This window comes from Chlorocebus sabaeus, chromosome 27, assembly GCF_047675955.1.
Source record: "Chlorocebus sabaeus isolate Y175 chromosome 27, mChlSab1.0.hap1, whole genome shotgun sequence".
NCBI lineage: Eukaryota > Metazoa > Chordata > Mammalia > Primates > Cercopithecidae > Chlorocebus > Chlorocebus sabaeus.
Genome location: NC_132930.1, coordinates 13,185,157 through 13,209,831, shown reverse-complemented (window position 1 = coordinate 13,209,831; position 24,675 = coordinate 13,185,157). Strand labels below are relative to the sequence as shown.

Here is a 24,675-nt window from a genome sequence, read left to right as displayed (position 1 = left end):
TAGTTTATTCCAAGCAGGTGGCTCTGAGCTGTGCTTCCTTTTAAATCTATTTGCAGCCTTAACGAGACTATGTTATATAAACTCCTCTCCACATGGCCACCTCCAAAACTTCCTCAGCATTTTTGGAACTTAACTTTGTCCAAATGCTTCAAGTTTCTTCCAGATGTCTGCCATCTCCCTGATATGGCTACTTAGCAAAATCAGAGACATTCCCTGTGATGGAGACACGCTTCAGTTCCCATGTGATTCCAGGGAAGATTTGGTCAAAACATTGCCCATTTCTACACAGTGTCTAAAAGGAAATAGCACCCAATGGTTAAAGAATATTCTCAGCCAGGGACGGTGGCTCACCTCTGTAATCCCAGCGCTTTGGGAGGCCAGGACGGGTGGATCACCTAAGATCAGGAGGTCAAGACCAGCCTGGCCAACATAGTGAAACCCTATCTCTACTAAAAATACAAAAACTTAGCCGGGCGTGGTGGTAGCCGCCTGTAATCCCAGCTATTCAGGAGGCTGAGGCAGGAGAATCACTTGGACCTGGGAAGCGGAGGTTGTAGTGAGCCGAGATCGCACCACTGCACTCCAGCCTGGGTGACAAGAGACCCTGTCTCAAAGGAAAAAAAAAGAAAGGAAAAAAGTGAATATTCTCACAGACAATTGCCATGAACATGCAAGCAGCCAACATTTCCTAAGAACCTGCTGTTTGCCAGACACACATCGCCAGGCCTGTCACATGTTTAAGTCATGTAATCCTCATAGGACCCTGACTAGTACTTCTGGTAATGCAGCCATAAAAATGAAAGTGTCCATGCACTGATGCCAGGGGTGTCTGACTTTCTTTTTTTTTTTTTTTTTTTTTTTCTTTAGACAGAGTCTCGCTGTTATCGCCCAGGCTGCAATGCAGTGGCACGATCTTGGCTCACTGCAACCTCCGCCTCCTGGATTCAAGTGATTCTCCTGCCTCAGCCTCCCAAGTAGCTGTGATTACAGGTGTCTGCCACCATGCCCAGCTAATTTTTGTATTTTTAGTGGAGACAGGGTTTCACCAGGTCGGCCAGGCTGGACTCGAACCCTTGACCTCAGGTGATCCACCTGCGTCGGCCTCCCAAAGTGCTGGGATTATAGGTGTGAGCCACTGCACCCAGCCCGGTGTCTGACATTTTTAAGTGGATCCCTTAGTAATGATTGATGTTGAGCTTGTTAGAAACATAGGCTGTCAGGCCCCACTCAGAGCCAGGTGGATTCCTCACGACCCAGTGCCCTGTGCTCCTATCTGTCTACAGGATTCCACCCCGTACACACACACACACACACACACACACACACACGCTAGTCTTTATTCATTAATGAACTACATCTTGTTTACTCCAAACAGGAGCCTACTTCCAGGAATTTACAGTCCAGAGAATAGGGACATAGCTTCTCAAACTTTTTCCTTAAACTGTCCCCACGAGGGTATAGGAGGATCTGGGAGGCTGGGGAGTGTGGAGAGGATGACCACAAGCTACTGGCAGAACTTGACATCTCTGTGTGCCTTCCGTTTCATTCTAGTCATTCACGCAAATGTTACCTTTTCACCCATTATATTCTGAGTTAATTTTAGATAACAAACAATGGGCTTCTCCCCACAAAACCTTCGCATGGGGCTGTATTTATTTTGTGGCTTACCTTTCCCTCCCAGCTCATGACCATGTACCCTCATGTAGAAGGGGGTGCTCTGAGATTGGCTTACACCACGGGCAGCCCCTGGATCTGGGAGAAGGGCACGGTCAGCCATGGAGGAGGAGCAGCACCAGGTCTAACCTGGGGGAAGGAACTGGACCCCCTGGGCTCCACGGACACCTTCCTCCCCCAGGCTTTTCCACAGAGTTAGTGTCCAAATGTACAGTGGGCAGAGACCAACCCAGATGGAGTTGTGATGTGCAGTCATTGTGTGAAGAGGCCTCTGTAGAATTCTGGGAGCCTTTTGACCCCACCATTGCTTGGCCAGACCAGAATAAACCCCATGTCCAGTCAGTGCTAGAGAAAGCCCTGGCCTCATCAGGCTTAAAGGTGACAGTAACTGTGATGGTTAATATTGAGTGTCAACTTGATGGGATTGAAGGATGCAAAATATTGTTCCTGGGTGTGTGTGTGTGAGGGTGTTGCCAAAGGAGATTAACATTTGAGTCAGTGGACTGGGGAAGGCAGACCCACCCTCAATCTGGGTGGGCACCAGCTAATCAGCTGGCTGCGAATATAAAGCAGGCAGAAAAACGTGAAAAGGCAAGACTAGCCTAGCCTCCCAGACTACATCTCTCTCCTGTGCTGGATGCTTCCTGCTCTTGAACATCAGACTCCAAGTTCTTCAGTTTTGGGACTTGGACTGGCTCTCCCTGCTTCTCAGTTTGCAGAAGGGCTATTGTGGGACCTTGTGATCATGTGAGTTCATACTTAATAAACTCCCCTTTACCTATATATCTATCCTGTTAGTTCTGTCCCTCTGGAGAACCCTGACTAATACCGTAACCATCTAAAATACCACATCACCTACTCTGTAACCTTGCCGCATAGCAAAGTACCCACGCTACTTGGGCCATAATTCTTGTTTCTTTTTTTGTTCTTTTTTGTTTTGTTTTTTGCTTTTTGAGATGTAGTCTTACTCTATCACCCAGGCTGGAGTGCAGTGGCCCGATCTTGGCTCACTGTCACCTCCAACTCCTGGGTTCAAGCAATTTTCTCGCCTCAGCTTCCTGAGTAGCTGGGATTACAGGCGCACACCACCATACATGACTAATTTTGTATTTTCAGAAAAGACAAGGTTTCACCATGTTGGCTAGGCTGGTCTCGAACTCCCGACCTCAAGTGACCAACCCACCTTGGCCTCCCAAAATGCTGGGATTATAGGCATGAGCCACCATGCCAGCCCATAATTCTTGTTTATGAGGCTTTTTGTTATTGTTATTATTATTATTTTTGAGACAGAGCCTTGCTCTGTTGGCCAGGCTGGAGTGCAATGGCACAATCTTGGCTCACTGCAACCTCCGCCTCCCGGGTTCAAGCAATTCTCCTGCCTCAGGCTCCCAAGTAGTTGGAACTACAGGTGCACCACCACACCCAGCTAATATTTGCATTTTTAGTAGATATAGGGTTCCACCATGTTGGCCAGGCTGCTCTAGAACTCATGACCTCAAGTGATCCGCCAGCCTTGGCCTATCCAAAGTGCTGGGATTACAGTTGTGAGCCACCGCGCCTGGTCCTGAGACCTTTCTTGTACCAAGTCCTTCTCTTAAGATGAGTAAAATAACCGCTATATCCTGCCATCTGCTGGTGAATTGATGCAACTGCACCTATAAAATTCAGCCCAAATCTAGAGAATGCAGTTCTCTCTTGCAAAAGCTACTGGAGCACAAACTGCTTCTTGCGTAATCCAGCGGACTCAAAAAAATAAAATAAATGAAAAACTTACTAGAATGGATGCTAGAAATATTATAGTAATAAAAACAATAACAACTTTAATAATACCTTCACTATCCTACTTTCAACTTTTACAATCTTGGGCAAGCAAGTTATATAACCTCCCATTTAGTTATCTATAAAATACTGGTTCCCACCTTAAAGTGTTGTTTTAAAGTTGAAATGAGTTAATACATGAAAGATGAAAGTCCCCAAAACAGTCCTTGGCACATAGTAAACCCTCGGTGGTTAACTGATTTTTGTGATTAAGTACTGGCTGTATACCAGACATTATAGCAAGCGCTGTGCATCCTTATTTCATTTAATGTTCAGAACAATCCTCATAAACTGTAGCTATCATCATTTGCATTTTGCAGATTAGGCCACTGAAACTCACAGAGGGGAAGAAACTTGCCTAGAAGTCACAAAGCTAGTGAGCAATGGAAGTGGAATTGTTGACTACTCTGATTCTAAGTCACTCGCTTAACCACTCTGCTGAACTCCTGGTGTGGTGTGATCAGTCTTCCTGAATGTTCATCTAAATGCCATCTGGCTTCACCAGGATTGATCGATCTCTCTCTCTCTCTCTCTCTCTCTCTCTCTCTCTCTCTCTCTCACACACACACACACGCACACACGCACACACACACACGACTATATGCTCTCCCAAGGAGCACCTGGGTGCCATTGTATCCCCAGAACCTAGCACAGTGCCTGGTTCATACTAAGACGCAGTGGAGCCATTGTGAAGTCAGTGACGCTGCACACAGCTGTGAGCATTCGTCACACACCTGTCTTAAGGAGAGTAGGCTAATTACTAGAGAGGGGAAAAAAATAGTATCAGATCCTCAATAGAGGAAAGGGCCCCATGAAATGTTTTTCAATCCATGAAAATGACTGTGATATGCTATTGTAAAGACCACAGGAGGGAAAAAAGGAGTGATATTATCACTATGTTGTAATAACAACAACAAAAAAACCACATTGAATGTGTTTCCACATTCAACATGGATATCAAAGATCCTGTAAATCCAGCAGCAAAATAGTCCCGGGACCAGGCCCTGGCCTGTTCCTTGGCATTCCTACAGTGGAAGCCCGTCTCAGGTGCACAGGGCTGGCAAGGCCAGCCTAGGTAAAGGCTAGAGAGGCAGCCCTTCTAGTGTAATTCCAGAGGGTTCAGGGCCACCTGTCACTGAGAAACACCAATTTCAACCCAGACATTCCACCCTCAGAGGCTGATTTCTTTGGCTGCTGGAAACTTATTTTTTTACATAGTTTTCTTTAAAATGCAGGTACACCAGGAGGCCCAGGGTTGCTGCCAGTGCTCTGAAAACCACTGTGCCTTCCTGCCTGGCAGCGTGCGCCTCTCCCAGCCCATTCCCAGTGGAGAAGGAGGTCACTCCCTCTACCATCAGGAGTCTCCCTGGTCTGAGACACTCGTCCCTCTCAGGGACTTTGCTGTTACACACATTCTGTCCCCGTCTCCCAGTTCCTCCTGGCAGAGGCTGAAGAGGCATTTCCCAAAGAGCTGCAGAGCTGAGGGAATAAGACAGAGAACTTGGCCTTTTATCATTCAGTGGAGATCATGGCCTGCGGTGAGTGTGGACATAGGACCCAGAGGGCTGTGTTGCAGAGAGATAGTTCACAAACCGCTGGGTGTGGCACCCCACGTGCAGTACGGATGTATCCAAGCCTGCCTTCAGCAGAATTCTCAGGATTCCATACGATAACAAGGAAATCAAGTCAATGAGTGGAAGTTCCCCTACTTTCCCACTTTATCGTTTAGACTGTTAGATTTGAAAGAGCGCTTTGATTCACAAACTCGTTTTGCAGATAAAGAAACTGAGGACTCAAGAGATTGCAGCCTGGGCAACATGACAAAGTCCCATCTCTACAAAAAATAAATTTAAAAAAAATAGCCAGATGTGGTGGTGTTCACCTATAGTTGCAGCTCCTCAGGAGGCTGAGGTGGGAGGACTGCTTGAGCCTGGGAGGCAGAGGTTGCAGTGAGCCAAGATGATGCCACTGCGCTCCAGTCTGGGTGACAGAGTGAGACCCTGTCTCAAAAAAAAAAAAAAGTGAGGGGGGGAGATTAAACAACTTCACCACATACATGCCATTGGTGATGGCATTATGGCTAGGAGGTGAATTTCTTTCTTTCTTTTTTTTTTTTTTTTTTTTTTTTTTTTGAGATGGAGTTTTGCTTTTGTTGCCCAGGCTGGAGTGCAATGGCACAATCTTGGCTCACTGCAACCTCCACCTCCAGGGTTCAAGCAATTCTCCTGCCTCAGCCTCCCAAATCACTGGGATTACAGGTGCCCGCCGCCACGCCCAGCTGATTTTTTGTATTTTTAATACAGATGGGATTTCACCATGTTAGCCAGGATGGTCTTGAACTCCTGACCTCAGGTGATCTGCCTGCCTCAGCCTCCCAAAGCGGTGGGATTACAGGCGTGAGCCACCGCGCCTGGCCCCAAGGAGGTGGATTTCTTACACCTGGGCACAGACTTTGCCTGGCTAAGTTCACCCAAATGCCGTAGAGCATAATTAGTTTGGGGAGTAAAACTCCAGTGATGATTAGGACTCTTATTTTGATAGTAGATTTTTCAGAAGTATTCCACAAAACATGAGACCCGTTGGTTGTTAATAAGTTTGTTATGAGAAAAAAAGTTCTGTAGCCCAATAATGTGGGGGAAATAATCAGGTTAAACAGAGTGAAACAGTTGCTTCTCATAACCATGAATTTTTTCATCTTTAACTTCTGTTGTTCCCAAACCTATTTTGACCAGGAAGCCCTTTCTAGGGAGAAAACCTAGGAGCACTTCCCTGCACACAAATCTCCCATCCAACCCAGCTCTAGGCCGTACTAACACATCTATCTAGCACACAGGCTATTGAGAATGCATGAAATGGACTATTTGATGGTGCTGATAACAAAAGTCTGCATATAATCTTTCAAGGTCTCCAAAACAGCAGAAGCTTAGCCTCTCTCGGAGAAAAGTAAACACATCAGAAAAATTTGTCCAGTGAGTTTTCAAAGCCTGCCCACAAAAGTAGGAAATGGTTCTGCCGGAAAAAAAAGATTGAGCTGTCAAAGAGTTTATCTTCTAGTCCTTTTTCAACTATAAGTTTAGCACTGTCTGTAATGTTGGGCAAGCAGTGTCTGGTTTCTTCTATAAAGGCAGCACAGCTCCTGGTGGTTATTTTTATTCATCCCTCTTGGGTCAGGGCCTCAGTCCCTAGTAGCGGCTCACTAAATATTTGTCTGCTTCGCCTGCTGGCCAGGTTATGTGAAATCTCAAGCTATGTTTTCTAAACATTAGCAAATTGTTGGAAATTTACATGTTCCATTCTATTGTATCTCCCTTCCAAATACTCCAACTTCTATAAACGCAAGCCACCTCCCAGCAGCCACTTTAAAACTTTGTTGAACAGAACTCTTGGAGCAGGATGTCCTTGACCCTTGGAATTGCAGGATAGAGGTTTTGCTGTTTCCCAAGCTGGGAAGGGGGAACCACAGTCGCTCCCATCTCGCTGAGCTCCTGCCTCTGGCTTGTAGTTTGGACCACTGGGTAGTATGAGATTTGACTGTGGAAAAGGGTATGACCCTCTATTAGAATAATTTATAATATCTCATACCCATCATGCCTTCATTCCCACCTGTCATTCACCAGCTGTTCCTTCATTTGAATAGTAAGAATGAAGTGCGCCATGCAAGCTGGATGCTGGTTGGATTAAGCATTGCCCGTGAGGAGCTCATGTGTAGTAGGAAAGGCAGACAACCGACAACCACCAAAGCTCTGGAGTATGAGTCCCCCTCTAAGATGCAGCAACAGCCTGCGGACAGGAACCATACCCTTTATTTGCCTCTAGAGTTCTCATCCTGGGACTGTATGTGGTCTTCAGTACATATACAGGATGATGTATAGGTTGGTAGACTTTTGATGAGCTGCCTTCCAAGATCTCTGTCCATGGTCTCATTTATAGAGACTATTATCCTTTTTTATTTTTTGGAGATGGAGTCTCACTCTGTCACCCAGACTAGAGTGCAGTGGCATGATCTTGGCTCACTGCAACCTGCACCTCCTGGGTTCAAACGATTCTCCTGCCTCACCCTCCCGAGTAGCTGGGATTACAGGTGCCTGCCACCATGCCCAGATAATTTTTGTATTTTTATTTTTATTTTTATTTTTTGAGACAGAGTCTCGCTCTGTCACCCAGGCTAGAGTGCAGTGGCACCATCTCAGCTCACTGCAAGCTCCGCCTCCCGGTTCACACCATTCTCCTGCCTCAGCCTCAGTAGCTTGGACTACAGGCGCCCGCCACCACACCTGGCTAATTTTTTGTATTTTTAGTAGAGATGGGGTTTCACCGTAGCCAGGATGGTCTCAATCTCCTGACCTCATGATTTGCCTGCCTTGGCCTCCCAATTTTTGCATTTTTAGTAGAAACGGGGTTTCACCATGTTGGCCAGACTGGTCTCGAACTCCTGACCTCAGGTGATCCTCCCACCTCAGCGTCCCAAAGTGCTGGGATTACCGGTGTGAGCCGCCACACATGGCCATATAGGGAATCTTTTCATCCTTTCACAAACGCTAAGAAGTAGCATTATCCCCAGCAATGATTTCCTGGAGGTGTTAGGTCCCAGCCCAGGTTGTGACAAGCAGAGTTTAAGAACTGACCTTGGATTCACACTTTTGTTTTTAACTTCACACCTTTTTAAAACATTTTATTTTGACATTATTTCAGACTAACAGAAAAGTTGCAAGAAAAGTGCAAAGAATCCCCATAAATCCTCTACCCAGAGTCCCTAAACATGAACATCTACCACATTTGCTTTGTTGTTCTGTCTTTATACACACACAATGTTTTTTTCTGAATCATTTTAAGAAGTTAGAACAGAAGTGTTTTAGATTTTGGATTTTTTCTTATTTTGGAATATTTGCATATATATCATGAAATATTTGTATATACATCATGAAATATCTTGGGAATGGGAGCTGAGTCTAAACATGACATTCAAATGTTTCATATATACATTTTACACATACCTGAAGGTAATTTTATATAATATTTTTAATAATTTGTATATGAAACAGAATTTTTACTTCGTTTTCACTGTGGCCTGTCACACAAGGTCAAGTGTGGCATCATGTAAGTGCTCCAAAAGTTTCAGGTTTGGGAGCATTTTGGACTTTGGATTTTTGGATTTTGGATGCTCAACTTTTACTTTACTGTGTATTTCCTAAAAACAAGGGCATTCTCTTTTTTCTGCCTTCTCCCCAACCTTGTATTATATTTTCAAACATATAGCAAAGTTGAAAGAATTTTGTAGTAAACTTCTGTATACCCACCACCAACCCATCTTATATTTTGAGGCATTTCAAAGTAAGCTGTGGACATCATATATTTCCCTTCTCTGCTTTCACTTGAGCATGTATATCATTAATTAGAATTCTATACGTGTTTACATTTTTTGAAATGAGTTTCATTACAAAAGTAATGTGTTCATTGTAGAAGATTGGTCATTGCAGATTTAAAAATCTACATATCTATCAATTAGTATTCATTTGTACCAGATATTGTGCTATGTACTTTATCAACATCATCTCTTTTCATCCTTTAACAAACCCTAAGAAGTAGCATTATCCCCATTTTACAGATAAGGACTCTGTGACCAAGTTGCCACAGTTCCCACAGTGGCAGAGTCAGGATATGTGTCCAAGTCTGTCCCATCTCCTGACTCTCAACTGCACGCCATCCTGCTAGCCTTGTGTCCACTCCACCCCACTCTGTGATAACCACTGTTAACCCCGTCTCAATTCTTTTCTAGGTGTATAGATTTCCACAAAACTGTGATTATATTATACATGTCATTTTGTAACTGGCTGTTTTGCACATATGCAAACCTCTTTCTCCAGTACCTCGTTAATGACTGCAGGGTATACTGTTGAGTAAAGATACCGTATTTAAGAGCTACCTTATTGTTATTATTTTTCAAGTTTTCGCTATTACCAAATCTTCTTGCATACTACTAATTTTATCCTTAGGGACACAAGTAGAATTGCTGAGTCAGAGATTATGCATAGTTTCCACTGTTAATACAGATTCTCAAACTGCTTTCAATGTCTCCTACCAGTAGTGTATGACTAGCAGATTTCCCTACATCCTACACTGACACCAAGTATACATTTTAACAACTCGTTTATGGCTGGGTGCCTATAATCCCAGCACTTTGGGAGGCCGAGGCGGAGGGATCACAAGGTCAGGAGCTCAAGACCAGCCTGGCCAAGATGGTGAAACCCCATCTGTACTTAGCTGGGTGTGGTGGCACATGCCCGTAATCCCAGCTACTCAGGAAGCTGAGACAGGAGAATCTCTAGAACTCGGGAGGCGGAGGTAGCAGTGAGCCAAGATCACGCCACTGTACTCCAGCCTGGGTGACAGAGCAAGACTCCATCTCAGAGAAAAAACAAAACAAAACAAAAGTCATTTCTAGTTAGATAAGCAAAAACATGTATGTTTTGTTTAGCATACCTTTGATTGTTAATCAAGTTGAACGTATTTTCACATATAAGTCTTCCCTTTCAGATACTACTTGTTCAGGTTCACACAGTTCTTTTTTAGGTTGGTCTCTTGAATAATTCCAACCCATTTCACATTAAAGTCAATATTATGACTGATATTTCATTTTTCAAGCTGATTTTACTTCATTTATTTTTATTTTAAATGTTTAAAATCATTTTTAATTTTTGTGGGTACATAGGCATATATATTTATGGGGTACATGAAATGTTTCACTACAGGCACGCAATGCATAATAATCATATCCGGGTAAATGGAGCAGCCATTGCCTCAAGCATTTATCCTTTGTGTTATAAACAAATAAGTTATATTCTTTAATTATTTTTACATGTACAAATAAATATTGACTATAGTCACCTGTTAAGCTATCAAATACTAGGCCTTATTCTTTCTTTCTAACTTTTGTTTTGCACCCATTAGCCATCCCCGCTTCTCTTTCACCCCCTCCTCCAACTACCCTTACCAACTTCTGGTAACCATCTATCTACTCTCTATCTTCTGAAATTCAGTTGTTTTAACTGGACATGAGAAATTGAGAAATTTTAATGAGAACATGAGAAATTTGTCTTTCTGTGCCTGGCTTATTTCACTTAACATAACAACCTCCAGTTCTCTCCATGTTGTTGCAAAGAAGAGAGCCCATTCTTTTTCATGGCTGAATAGTTCTCCATTGTGAGAACTCCATACTACATTTTCTTTATGCATTCTTCTGTTGCTTCCAAATCTTGGCTATTGTCAATAGTGCTGCAATAAACATGGGAGTGCAGGTATCTCTTCAATATAGTGATTTCCTTTCTCATGGGTATATACTCAGCAGTGGGATTGCTGGATCATACAGTAGCTCTATTTTTAGTTTCTGAGAAACCTCAAAACTATTCTCCATAGTGGTTGTACTAATTTACATTCCCACCAACAGTGTATGAGGGTTCCCTTTTCTCCACATCTTCACCAGCATTTGTTGTTGCCTATCTTTTGGATAAAAGCCATTCTAACTGGGTTGAGGTGATATCTCATTGTAGTTTTGATTTGCATTTCTCTGATGATCATTGATGTTGAGCACATTTTCCTATACTGTTTGCCATTTGTATGTCTTCTTTTGAGAAATATCTATTCAGATCTTTTGCCCATTTTTTAATTGGATTCTTAGATTTTTTTTTTTTCCTGTAGAGTTAAGCGCCTTACATATTTTGGTTATTAATCTCTTGTCAGATGGATAGTTTGCAAATGTTTTCCCCCATTCTGTGGGTTGTCTCTTCACTCTGTTGATTGTTTTCTTTGCTGTGTAGAAACTTTTTAACTTGATGTGATCTTTATTGTCCATTGTTGCTTTGGTTGCCTTTGTTTCTTGGGTATTACTCAATAAATCTTTAATCAGTCCAATGTCCTGGAGATTTTCCCGTGCCTTCTTGTAGCAGTTTCGTAGTGTGAGGTCTTAGATTTACGTCTTTAATCCATTTTGATTTGATTTTTATGTATGACGAGAGAGGGATCCAGTTTCATTCTTCTGCATATGAATATCTAGTTTTCCCAGCACCATTTACTGAGGAAACTGTCCTTTCCCCCAGTGTATGTTCTTGGCACCTTTGTTGAAAATGAGATCTCTATAAGTGTATTGATTTGTTTCTGAGTTCTCTCTTCTATTGGTCTATGTATCTATGTTTTTATGCCAAAACCATGCTGTATTGATTACTGTATCTCTGTAATGTAATTTAAAGTCAGGTAACATGATTCCTCCATTTGTTTTTTGTTTTGTTTTGTTTTGGTTTTCGCTCAGTATGGCCTTGACTAGTCTGGGTCATTTGTGGTTCCACATACATTTTAGGATTGTTTTTTCTATTTCTTTGAAGAAACATTGATAGAGGTTGCATGGGATCTACAGATTGCATTGGGTAGTATGGACATTTTAACAACATTGATTCTTCCAATCCATAATCATGGAATATCTTTCTAATTTTTGTGTCCTTTTCAATTTCTATCACTAACATTTTATAGTCTTCATTGTAGAGATCTTTCACTTTTTTATTAATTCCTAGGTATTTAATTTTATTTATATCTATTAGAAATGTGATTTCTTTTTTGATTTCTTTTTTGGATTGTTCGCTCTTGGCATATAGAAAATACTAAGATTTTTGTATGTTGACTTTGTATCCTGTGACTTTACTTAATTTGCTTATCAGTCCTAATAGTTCTTTGGTGGAATCTTTGGATTTTCCCAAATATAAGTTTATATCATCGGCAGACAAGGTAATTTGACTTCTTCCTTTCCAATTTGCATGCTCCTTATTTCTTTATGTTGTCTGATTGCTCTAGCTAGGACTTCAAGTGCTATGTTGGGTAACCGTGATGAAAGTCCTTATCATGTTCTAGATTTAGAGAAAAGGCTTTCAGTTTTTCCCCATTCAGTATGATACTAGCTATGGATCTGTCATATATGGCTTTTATTATGTTGAGGTATGTTCCTACTATACCCAATGTTTTTAGGGTTTTTATCATGAAGGGATGTTGAACTTTTATCAAATGCCTTTTCAGCATCAGTTGAAATGATCATATGGTTTTTGTTCTTCATTCTGTTGATATGATGTATCACATTGATTTGCATATGTTGAACCATCCTTCCATTCCTGGGATAAATCCCACTTGGTCAACTTGGTCATAATGAATCTTTTTAATGTGTTGTTGAATTTGGTTTGCTAGTATTGTTTTTTTTTTTTTTTTTTTTAGGATTTTTACATTGACACTCATCAGGGATATTGGCCTGTGGTTTTCTTTTTTTGATGTGTCTTTGTCTGGTTTTGGTATCAGGGTAATACTAGCCTCATAGAATGAGTTTGAAAATGTTCCTTCCTCCTCTATTTTTCAGAAGAGTTTGAGTAGGATTGGTATTAGTTCTTCTTTAAATATTTGGTAGAATTCAGCAGTGAAGCCGTCAGGTCCCAAGTTTTTCTTTGCTGGGAGACTTTTTTACAACTTTGATCTTGTTATTGGTCAGTTCAAGTTTTGGGTTTCTTCATCTTCCATCTTGATAGGTGGTGCGTGTCTAGGAATTTATCCCTGTCTTCTAGATTTTCGAACTTATTGGCATATAATTGTTCATAGTAGCCACTAATGATTCATTGAATTTCTGTAGTATCAGTCGTAATGTCTTCCTTTTCATCTGATTTTATTTATTTGGATCTTCTCTCTTTTTTCTTAGTCTGGCTAAAGGTTTGCCAATCTCTTGTTGATCTTTTGTATTGTTTTTTTCATTTCAACTTCATTTCTGCTCTGACCTTTATTATTTCTTTTCTTCTACTAATTCTGGGTTTTGTTTACTGTTGCTTCTCTAATTCTTTAAAATGCATTTTAGGTTATTTATTCCAAGTTTTTCTTTGTTTATGTAGGCATATATGTAAACTTCCCTCTAAGAACTGCTTTTCCTGGATCCCATAGGTTTTGGTCTCTTGTGTTTCCATGATCATTTGTTTCAAGAATTTTTTCAGTTTCCTTCTGAATCTCTTCATTGACCCAGTGTTTATTTAAGAGCTTATTGTTGAATTTCCATATGTTCATATCATTTCTAAAATTCCTCTTGGTATTGATTTCTAGTTTTACTCCACTGTGGTCAGAGAAGATGCTTGATATCATTTCAATGTTTTGAATGTTTTAAGACTTGTTTTGTGACCTAACATATGGTCTGTCCTTGAGAATGGTCCATGTGCTGAGGAAAAGAATGTACATTCCACAGCAGTTGGATGAAATGTTCTGTAAATATCTATTAGTTCCGTTTGATCTACAGTACAGATAAGTGCAATGTTTCTTTGTTGATATTCTGTGTGGAAGATCTGTCCAATGCTGAAAGTGGGGTGTTGAAGTCTCCAGTTATTGTTGTATTGGGGTCTATCCCTCTCTTTAGCTCCAATAATATTTGCTTTATATATCTGAATGCTCCAGTGTTGGGTGCATATATATTTACAGTTGTTATGTCCTCTTGCTGAATTGAACCCTTCGTCATTATGTAATGACCTTCTTTGTCTCATCTTAAAGTTTTTGTCATGCAATCTATTTTGTCTGATATAAGCATAGCTATTCCTGCTCTTTTTTTGGTTTCCATTGGCATGGAGCATCTTTTTCTATCTCTTTATTTTCAGTCTATATGTGTCTTTATAGGTGAAGTGTGTTTCTAATAGGTAACAGATCCTTAGGTCTTTTTAAAAATCCATTCAGCCACTCTATGTCTTTTGAGTAGACAGCTTAGTCCATTTACATTCGATCTTATGATTAACAAGTAAGGACTTATTCCTGCCATTTTATTTGTTTTCTGGTTGTTTTGTGGTCTTCCTTTCCTTCATTTCTTCTTTTCTGTCTTCCTTTTAGTGTAGGTGATATTCTCTGGTAATATAATTTAATTTCTTGATTTTAATATTTTTGTGTATTCATTGTATGTTTTTTAATTTGAGGTTGCCATGAGGCCTGCAAATACTATCTTAAAACCCATTATTCTGGCCAGGTGCAGTGACTCATGCCTGTGATCCCAGCTCTTTGGGAGGCAGAGGGAGGTAGATCACCTGAGGTCAGGAGTTTGAGATCAGCCTGACCAACATGGTGAAACCCCGTCTCTACTAAATACAAAAAAAATTAACCAGGCATGGTGGTGCACACCTGTAATGCCAGCTACTCGGGAGGCTGAGGCAGGAGAATTGCTTGAACCTGGAGGCAGAGGTTGCAGTGAGCCAAGATTGCACCACTGTACTCCAGCCTGAGCAACAGAGCAAAACTCTGTCTCAAAAAATGAATAAATAACCATTATTTTAAGTTGATAACAACTTAGCACTGCTTGCATAAACAAACCAACAAGAAAAAAACAAACAAAACAAAACAAAAACAAAGACTCTAACTTCATCTGCTCACTTTTTAACTTTTTGTTGTATCTACATATTATCGTACAGTCTATGTCTTGAAAATTTTTCGTTATTATTTATGATTGGTTCATTTTTTACTCTTTCTATTCAAGAGAAGTTTACACACCACAGTTACAATGTTATAATATTCGGTGTTTATCTGTTTGCTTATGATTACCAGCAAGTTTTGTACTTTCACATGATTTCTCATTGCTCATTAACATCCTTTTCTTTCTGATTGAAGTACTCCCTTTAGCATTTTTTGTAAGATAGAACTGGTGTTGATGAAATCTCTGAGCTTTTGTTTGTCTAGGAAATTTACTTCTTCATGTTTGAAGAATATTTTTGCCACAAACACTATTCCACTGTAAAAGTTGTTTTCCTTCAGCACTTTAAATATGTTATGCCACTGACATGTCATGTCTCTCCTGGACTGTAAGATTTCCACTGAAAAGTCTGCTGCCCAACGTATTGGAGCTTCATTGTATGTTATTTGTTTCTTTTCTCTGCTGCTTTCAGGATCCTTTCTTTATCCTTGACCTTTGGGGGTTTGATTACTAATTGCCTTGAGGTAGTCTTCTTTGGGTTAAATCTGCTTGGTGTTTTATAGCCTTCTTGTACTTTGATATTGTTATATTTCTCTAGGTTTGGGAAGTTCTCTCTTATTATCTCTTTGAACAAGCTTTCTACCCCTATTTCTTTTTCTACTTCTCCTTGTGGCCAATAACTCTTAGATTTGCCCTTTTGAGGCTATTTTCTAGATCTTGTAGGCGTGCATCATTGCTTTTTCTTCTTTTTTTCTTCTGTGTCCTCTGAATATATTTTTAAGTAGCATGTCTTCAAGTTCACTAATTCTTTATTCTGCTTGATTAATTCTACTGTTAAGAGACTCTGATGCATTCGTCAGTATGTCCCTTGTATTTTTCAACTCCAGAATTTCTACTTGATTCTTTTTGTTTCAATCTCTTTGTTAAATTTATCTGATAGAATTTTGAATTCCTTCTCTGTGGTATCTTGAATTTCTTTGAGTTTCCTCAACACAGCTATTTTGAGTTCTCTGTCAGAATAGTCATATATCTCTGTTTCTCCAGGATTGGTCCCTGGAGCTTTATTTAGTTCTTTTGGTGAGGTAATTTTTTTTTTTTTTTTTTAATGGTCTTCATGTTTGTGGATGCTCATTGGTATCTGGGCAATGAACCTGGGTATTCCTCATAGTCTTTCCAGTTTGGGCTTATTTGTACCTGTTCTTGGAAAGGCTTTTTAGGTATTCAAAGGGACTTGTGTGTTGTGATCTAAGCCATATCTACATTAGAGGCACCCCAAGCCCAGTAATGCTATGATTCTTGCCAACTCATAGAGGTATCACCTTGGTGGTCTTGGATAAGGTCTGAAAGAATTCTCTGGATTACCAGGCAGAGACTCTTGTTCCCCAAACAAAAGTTTCTCTCTCTGTGCTGAGCCACCTGAAGCTGGGGGTGGGGTGACACAAGCACCCTTGTGGCCATGATCACTAGGACTGTGCTGAGTCAGACCTGAAGCCAGTATAGCACTGGATCTTACCCAAGTTCCGCTGTAACCACTATCTAGCTAGCTCCTATGTTTGTTCAAGGCCCTAAGGCTCTACAATCAACAGGGGGCAAAGCCAGCCAGGCTTTTGTCTTTCCGTTCAGGGCAACAAGATATCCCAGGCCCTAGGCGGGAGATAGGGACTGAAGTCAAAATCCTTAGAGATCTACCTGGTGCTCTATTCTACCGGGGCTGAGCTGTCACTCAAACCATAAGACAAGGCCATTTCCATTCTTCCCTCCCCTTTTCCCAGGAAAAGGATCCTCTCCCTATCACCATTACTACCACAGACCCGCAGGGAGTATTGCCAGGCTACTGCCGATATTCACTTAAGGCCCAAGAGCTCCTCAGACAGTTTGTGGTAAGTGTTGCCAGGCCTAGGACACATCCTTCAGGGCCTGGCAACACTAGGACACATCCTTCAGTCCAGAAATGCCATCCAAGAGCCAAGGCCTTGAATTAGGGACTCCAAGAGCTCACTTGGTGCTCTACCCCACTGTGGCTGAGCTGTTACCTAAGGTGCAAGACAAAGTCCACTTTACTCTTCCCTCTGCTTTTCTCAAGTAGAAGTAGTCTCTCCCCATAGCCACCACCGCTAGGAATGTGCTGGGTCTCACCTAAAGCCAGCATGTCTCAGAGTCTCACCCAAGGCCCACAGCGTACTACCTGGGTATTCCTGCTGGTTGTTCAGGGCCCAAGGCCTCTCTACTCAGCAGGTGATGGGTCTTGCCAGGACTTGATCCTTCCTTTCAAGGAAGGTGCAGTCCCTTGTGGCCCAGGGTGTGTCTATTAATGTCATCTAGGAGCTAGGGCCTGGAATGGGGGCCTCATGACTCTGCCTGGTGCCCTATCCTAATGTGGCTGAGCTGGTATCCTGTGGTGTAAGACAAAGTCCTCTTTACTCTTCCCTCTCTTTTCCTCAAGCACAAGGAAGGGGTCACTTTCATTGCTATGAGCTGTGCTGCCTGGGTTTTTGGGACACGTGACACAGGTTCTCCCTTAGCCACTCTTGTATCTCAGCAGATCAGGTGCCCCCCAGGTCCCCTGGCTCTGGCCCCAGTGCAGCACTGATGCCTTGCCTAGGAACCACAGTTCTTTGGCCTAGACTACCCTTCAAGTTTATTAGGATTTAGTCCAAGTTTATTAGGATTTAGTCCAAGTCCTTGGTTGAGGCTTGCCAAAACTCAAGTTCCAACAGCTGGAACATATAATTTCCCTCTGGCTAGAGCTGGTTCAAATGCTCCCTCTGTGTGTGGGTAGACTGTAGGGTCGTGGCTTAGCTGATTTCAGCCAGGTTTTGCTTTCTGCTCTGATAGGGCAGCCCTGAGTTCAAATGCAAAGTCCCACAATCACTGCACTCTCCCTCCCCCAAACACACAGATTCTCTCTCCACGTCATGCAGCTACTGCCAAGGAATAGGTATCAGTGGTTCAAGATTGTCTTTCCTACCCTCTTTAGTGCCTCTTTCAGCAATATGAAGTTAAAACCAGGTACTGTGATCGCGTATCTGATTTTTGGTTCTTATAAAGGTGCTTGTTTGTGTAGATGATGTTTGTTAAATTTGGTGTTCCTGTGGGGCAGTGAAGCAAAGATCAGTGGAGGCTTCTATTTGGCCATCTTGTTCTGCCCTTCCCCAAGAGCATTCTCTTATATAACCCCAGGACAATGTTCAAAAGCAAGTAATTCACATCAATTTAATACCATTACTTAATCTACAGACCTTATTCATATTTTACCAATTATGTCAATAACGACCTTTTAGCAAGAAGGACATGCAGTACATCGGTTGTCATGTCTCTTAAATCTCCTCGAATTTGGAAGCATTCTTCTTTCTTTGCTTTTTCATAACATTACATTATTTTAAAAGTGCAGGCCAGTTGCTTTGCAGAATATCCCTCATGTTTCAACTCAGAGTATGCTCTTTTGTCAGAAAATCTCAGAAGTGAGGCTAAGTTCTCAGTGCCTCCTATCAGGAGCCACATGCCATTGATTTGTCTCATTGTGGCACTATTACCTTTGACTACTTGGTTGAGGCCCTGTATGCCAGGTTTCTCCAGTGTAAGAATACTATTTTATCCTTAATCATATGGGGGGGCTACTTTGAGACTAAATGTCCTGTCCTCCTCAAAATTTCACCCACTAGTCCTACCATCCATTGATACTTCTTACTGACATCAGTTATTATTATGATGGCTATCAAATGGTGATTTTTCTAGTTCCAGTATTTCTCGTATGTTAGCTGGTTTCCTACTTGTAAAGTAGAATGTTCCCTTTCCCTTTATGTATCTTAGTGTGTACTCATAAGTCCTTGTTTTATTCAATGGGTTATAATGCTGTATATTAGTAATTATTTTAATACTCCAGTTGTTCCACTTTGGTCAATAAAACCTCTACAAGTGGACTCCTGTGTCCTTTTAGAATGTCCCTGTCATTCTTCAAAGCTATCACTATTTAAAGGGAACTCTTTCCAAATGGGTTGAGTCTTTTTCTATATGCCCTTGACTTCCTGATGAATACTCAGTTAATTTCTCTGCCTGGTTAGAAAACTCCTGGGCTTGTCTGGACTTCCCCCTTCCCCCACCTCCATTGCTACCCTCCCAGCAAGGAGGCTTCACCAATGACTGACATGGCATTAGCATGACCTTCTTTAAACACAGAACAGAGTCAGCCCCCAACACAAGGCTGCAGGAGCAGGCAGCAGCAGCAATGGGTGGACACAGCCATCCTAATGGTGTTTGTTTTTCCCCTATGTAAACCCAGCAGCGGTTGTGAAGGATTTGCCCTTCGTTACCTGTTGCTTTTTTGTACGACAAAGAGAAAGCAAATTTTGATTTTGTTCTGTAATAAAGGGTACCCAACAACTGAATTCTTACCTTTAAGCTAGCTGTTGCCAAAAGGGAGACAAGGAAGAAAGCTAATAGACTGCTCATTTTGAACTCAATCTTACATCAGAAGAGCATATTTTTTTCATTGCCGTGTATCGCATGCTAGACCCGGAGTATTTCCTTGTTGCCCCTGGACTTAGGAGAAGTCCTTGCTCAACGCAAGATGTAGAAGTGGGAGTGACTTATGAAAAAAGAAATGAATTAAACTTTATATGACACATCATATAAGGAAGAATAATTGTAGACACAGGCATGCAGGAGTTGGGCGTGAGTACATTAGTCCCCACCCTTTTCGTCAGCAGTCACACAGCCTTGGACGTTAGAGCCTATCCGTCTGATCTAGAGAAGGAATGTTGCTGGGGAAGGAAAACTCAGGGCGAGGTGAGAGAGGACAGAAACTCTAACCAGGAAGAGGCTGTCCCTGCCAAGCTCCGGGAGGCGCAGAAGCATGACCCTCAGGTATGGGACCAGGTCTGTAGGAAACCCATGTGGTGTGCCCTAATGGGAGGCAAGCGGGGGAGGAACCAAACTGGAAACCTGATTCTGAAAGAGGAAAACCACCACAACATCCTTTGTAACTGCACAGCTTGGAAGAACAGTATAGATCCTGTGGTTTTCCTGGGGAAGGAGGGGAGCCTAAAAGCCACAGATGATGTCTGTTTCCTTCAGAAGCAGGGAAGGGGCAGTTTTCGAGTGTGGCTGTTAAATCTCCACAGTCACTTCATTCGGTGCAGCCTGCTCCTGTGGTCTTGGCTATAGCAGCAGAAGGCAGGGATGGAGGGTGCCCCGGGGTCAGTCTTGATCAGCCTTTGAGGACCTGGGAGCGCAAGGTGTCACTCTGGATGTGTCTGCCTGTTTTTCCTCGCCTTCTTGCCTTCCTTCATCTTTCCTCCCTCTTTTCTTTCCTCCTTTCTTTTGCCTTCCCCTGTACACCTTTCGAATTCACCATTGTAAAGTTGACCTGAGATTTTTCAATGAGTAATGTTTTATGATTGCTTCAGTTACATTATCACAATCCTGCCTTCCTTGTTTCTCAAACACTTCTAAGCTCTTTTCTCCTTTTCTTTGACCTTTTTGTTTGTTTGTTTTTACTACCTATCCTCCTGACCAGTTGTCATTGTTTGTTGGTTTGTTTACTTTTAAGGAGTCCAAGATAAACAAAGTATTGCAGGCATGAAAAGGGTCAAGATTTCAGAGTGAATTGTGGAGGGGGAGGGTCAGGAGGGGAGGGGAGAGGAGAGGTGTTGAGGGAGGGGAGGGGACAGGAGAGGAGTGGAGGGAGAGGAGGGGAGAGGAGAGGTGTGGAGGGAGGAGAGGGGAGAGGAGAGGTGTGGATGGAGGTGAGGGGAGAGGAGAGGTGTGGAGGGAGGGGAGGGGAGAGGAGAGGTGTGGAGAGAGGGGAGGAGGTGCATGTGCTGCTTCTTGCCTGTCCTATTTATCCAGCTCATCTATGAATTATTAGCAGAAAAGGAAGGTAAAGGAAGAGTAGAGGCTGGGGACAAAATCCTGGGCTTTGAAATGGGGTAATCTAAGAGTATTCTGAAAGGTACAATGTTACACATGTGTACACAGTTCCATAGAGAGTGATTTTTCTCTCTATGGGACTGTGTTGTACTTGGGGTTTTCTTTCAACTCTTGTCACAGCTGATAGAAATATGCCATTTAGCCCTTATTCCAGAACCAAGTCCTACTTGACGTTGTTAATACTCTTGTTTGTATGCATAGGTTCTGGCAACTAGATTATATCTTTCTTGGATACTAGACCTCCATCTTTTTCTTTTGGCAGGGATGGGGGGTGTTTTAATATGCTGTATCCAAACAGGGGTGGGTGAGACACCCCTGGTCTATGTTTATTATGAATGTTTGCTCATATGATCCCCAACAACACCATAGAGTAGAAATATTATTATCCCCATTTACAGATCAAGTGACTGAGGCCCAAAGTCCCACAGTAGCAGGGTTTTCTGTCTCCTGAGCCCACCCTCGTAACACCTGGGTGACGTGGCCGGCACAAACTGGAAATGTCTTGATTGGTTGCAGACACACAACAGGTTCACTGATAGTGCTCTCATTTTTAATCTATAGCCATTAAATCATTCATTCATTCCACATGTATTGACTGCCGGCTGTGTGCCAGGTGCTATCCTAAGTGCTGAGGATTAGGCTTGCAGAAGGGTGGAAAAGGTGGGTCACAAACAAACCTACGACAGAATGTCCAGTGGTGACACATGCTAGGAAGAAAACTGAAGCACAGTAAGGAAAGAAAGGGTGGCAAGAGATACAGGGCTGGCCCGAGGGACTCTTCTGCATTCCATGAGTCCTCCCAGGAAGAGTTGGAAGGACAAGGGTTGTTTGGTCCTCAAGCATGAAGTGATTTGGGGATGTTACTAGTTTTCTGTGCTGCTGCAGCAAATTACTACAAACTGAGGGGTTTAAAACAATGGAATCGGCCGGGTGCGATGGCCCATGCCTGTAATCCCAATACTTTAGGAGGCCGAGGTCGGTGGATCACCTGAGGTCAGGAGTTCAAGACCAGCCTGGCCAACATGGTGAAACCCCATCTCTACTAAAAATACAAAAATTAGCTGGGCATGGTGGCAGGCACCTGTAATCCCAGCTACTCGGGAGGCTGAGGCAGGAGAATCACTTGAACCCAGGAGGCAGAGGTTGCAGCGAGCCGAGATCGTGCCATTGTACTCCAGCCTGGGTGACAGAGTGAGACTCTGTCTCAAAAAAACAAACAAAACAAAACAAAACAATGGAAGCATATTCTCTCCCAGTTCTAGAGACCAGAAGTCTGAAATTGGTATCAGTGGGCTTGATCCAGGGGTGGGTATCAGGGATCAAGGTGTCACCAGGGCCACACTCTTTCCAGAGGCTCCAGGGGTAAATCTGTTCCTTGCCTCTTCCAACTTGGGAGGCTGCCAGTGCTCCTTGATTTGTGACCTCCTTGCTCCGATCTCTGCCTTTTTGGTGACATTGCCTCTTCCTCTTCTGTCTATAATCAAATGTCCCTCCACCTCCTTCTCATAAGCATTTATTTAATTGTATTTAGAGTCCACAGATAAACTAGGCAGATTGTACCATCTCAAAATCCTACACTTCATCACATCTGCAAACACCTTTAATTTGCAGACTCAGGTGACATATGAGGTATTATTTACAGGTTCCAGGAATTAGGATGTGGATATTTGGAGGCCATTTTTCAGCCTACCATAGGGAGTTATTTGTGGATTTTATTTTTTTAATGTAAATCTAGTCCCTTTTAACTGACCAAGCCATCTATACTTCTTAAAAAGCACCAATCATGTTCACTGTGGGCAAAAGCTTATGGAGCAGCATCCCTGGAAATTCATCCATGATTGAAAGAAGGAAGGAGGGACAACAGGGGAGACAGAGACACAGCCAGCAATGAACGATCTCTCTTTCTGGTGCCTGTGTTTCATGGAGACAGGGGACTGGGGATGCAGATTCTGTTTTGGCTTGTCTTTTTAAAGGCTGTAGGCCCGGCACAGTGGCTCATGACTGTAATCCCAAACCTTCGGGAGGCCAAGACAGCCAGATCACTTGAGATCAGGAATTTGAGACCAGCATGGCCAACGTGGCAAAACCCTGTCTCTACTAAAAATACAAAGATTAGCCAGGCGTGGTGGCGCCCACCTGTAAACCCAGCTACTTGGGAGGCCAAGGCAGGAGAATCGCCTGAACCTGGGAGGCGGAGGTTGCAGTGAGCCGAGATTGCGCCACTGCACTCCAGCTTAGGCGACAGAGTGAGACTGTGTCCCAAAAAAATAACAACAATAAAAGCTGTAGATATTAGAAATGAAAAATAACTTAGAGATGCTTCCATACTCACTTTTAGGATATTCTGAGGAAGGAAGAGGCGAACATGGTCAGTCTTATATGAAGAGAAGATTTTGTTCCAAAGGAAATGATCGGGAAAAGCCCAGCTTGGGGAGGGGCCAGGGAACAGTGGGCAGGTGGGAAATGAATTCCACCTTCTGCCAGGAAGCCTAAGGGGGCATGTCTTTGAGCTAAAAAGAACAGGTCCACGAATCAGAGTTGAGATATTGAGATTGACCCAGCGGCGGGAAAAGCAACACAGGATAAATTTAGTGTGGTTGAAGCTTGTGCAATGATTCAGGCTGTCACGCTCCTCAGTGTCTGAATCATGGGACACAATAGATTCACCAGCTTATTCCAGCATCCTTTAACCCTTGAGGAGCAAATGCCCTGGCAAGGAGCCCGCTCAGAATCTCCTCCCGCTCCTGCTGCTGCTGCACAGTGGGCTGTGCCCTGGTGAGGTTCCTGTGTCCTCTGTAGAAGGTAACAGGTTAGGAAACGGCGGAAGTCCCTTCTCTGTCTAGCATCCTTCCACCTTCTCCTCATCTGTAAAATGGGGATGAAACACATAACCCCAGGGTTGGGAGAAAGGTCTGACACAGAGGCAAGTGTCAGTGAACGTCTGAGAACGCTGAAGCAGTGATGGAAATGGGGTGTTCCTGGTTACCAGCGCCCTCTCTGACCCATGTGGAGTTACCCTTTTGCCAAAGTGTGTGACTATTAATACATTTTGAGTCTCTAGGAAAAAAAAAAAAAAAAGCAAACTTAATTCCTACTAATAGATCACTCACTGTTTTCTCTACCTTTTACACTTTCTTTTCCAGGTGGTAACAGAAAACAATCCAGATGGGGTGCAGGTGCTGTAAAATAATACAAAGGTAAAGCTGGAGAAATACTACTTCTAAATGGAGGAATTTGTGATGAGCGTGGAGTCACTTTTAAAGACCATGCATGTATTCAGAGCATTTATCCAGCTTGGGGCATGATCAACATTGCCAACACGTTAAGAGTTTGGAACTATTATCATATCATTTAAAAGAACATGTGCCCTAGATTTTTTTAACTTTTTTTTGCTCACTTCTCAAAGCATGTTGGGAACACCATCATTTTCTGAGGCTGAATTTGGTCTGGGTTTCTGAGGATGCCTGAAATGGCATCGCTGAAAATAAATCACCCCAATCACATATGTGCTTTTAATTTTGTCCACACTGCATTTCATAAAACTGTGAGTAACATGAACATAAACTTCTAACTAAGATAAAGGGAAGAAAAGTAACTGATGATCTTGCTTTCTTAACAAATATACTGTCTTTTTAATTGTAGCTCTATTCTAGACCCATACATAAATAAGCTTTATTCCACTGTAATCATAGTGTGATGTTTGGCTTTATTCAAAAAATATGTATTATAAGTATCATTCCTGTGACTGCAGACTTCATATTTATCATTTTAATGACTGCATAATATTCCACTGAGAGGGTATA

The 24,675-nt window shown here is 42.4% G+C and overlaps 1 protein-coding gene across 1 annotated transcript in view; it reads left to right on the top strand.

The window, feature by feature from the left end:
- PGCKA1 (PDCD10 and GCKIII kinases associated 1) overlaps positions 1–24,675 on the top strand; it is a 136,157-nt gene that overhangs the window by 107,390 nt on the left and 4,092 nt on the right. The window contains exon 3 of the mRNA XM_008017663.3: positions 24,016–24,069. Within this exon, the coding sequence (XP_008015854.2) occupies positions 24,038–24,069 (32 nt within the window). The 5' untranslated portion in view covers positions 24,016–24,037. The remainder of the gene's footprint in view (positions 1–24,015; positions 24,070–24,675) is intronic.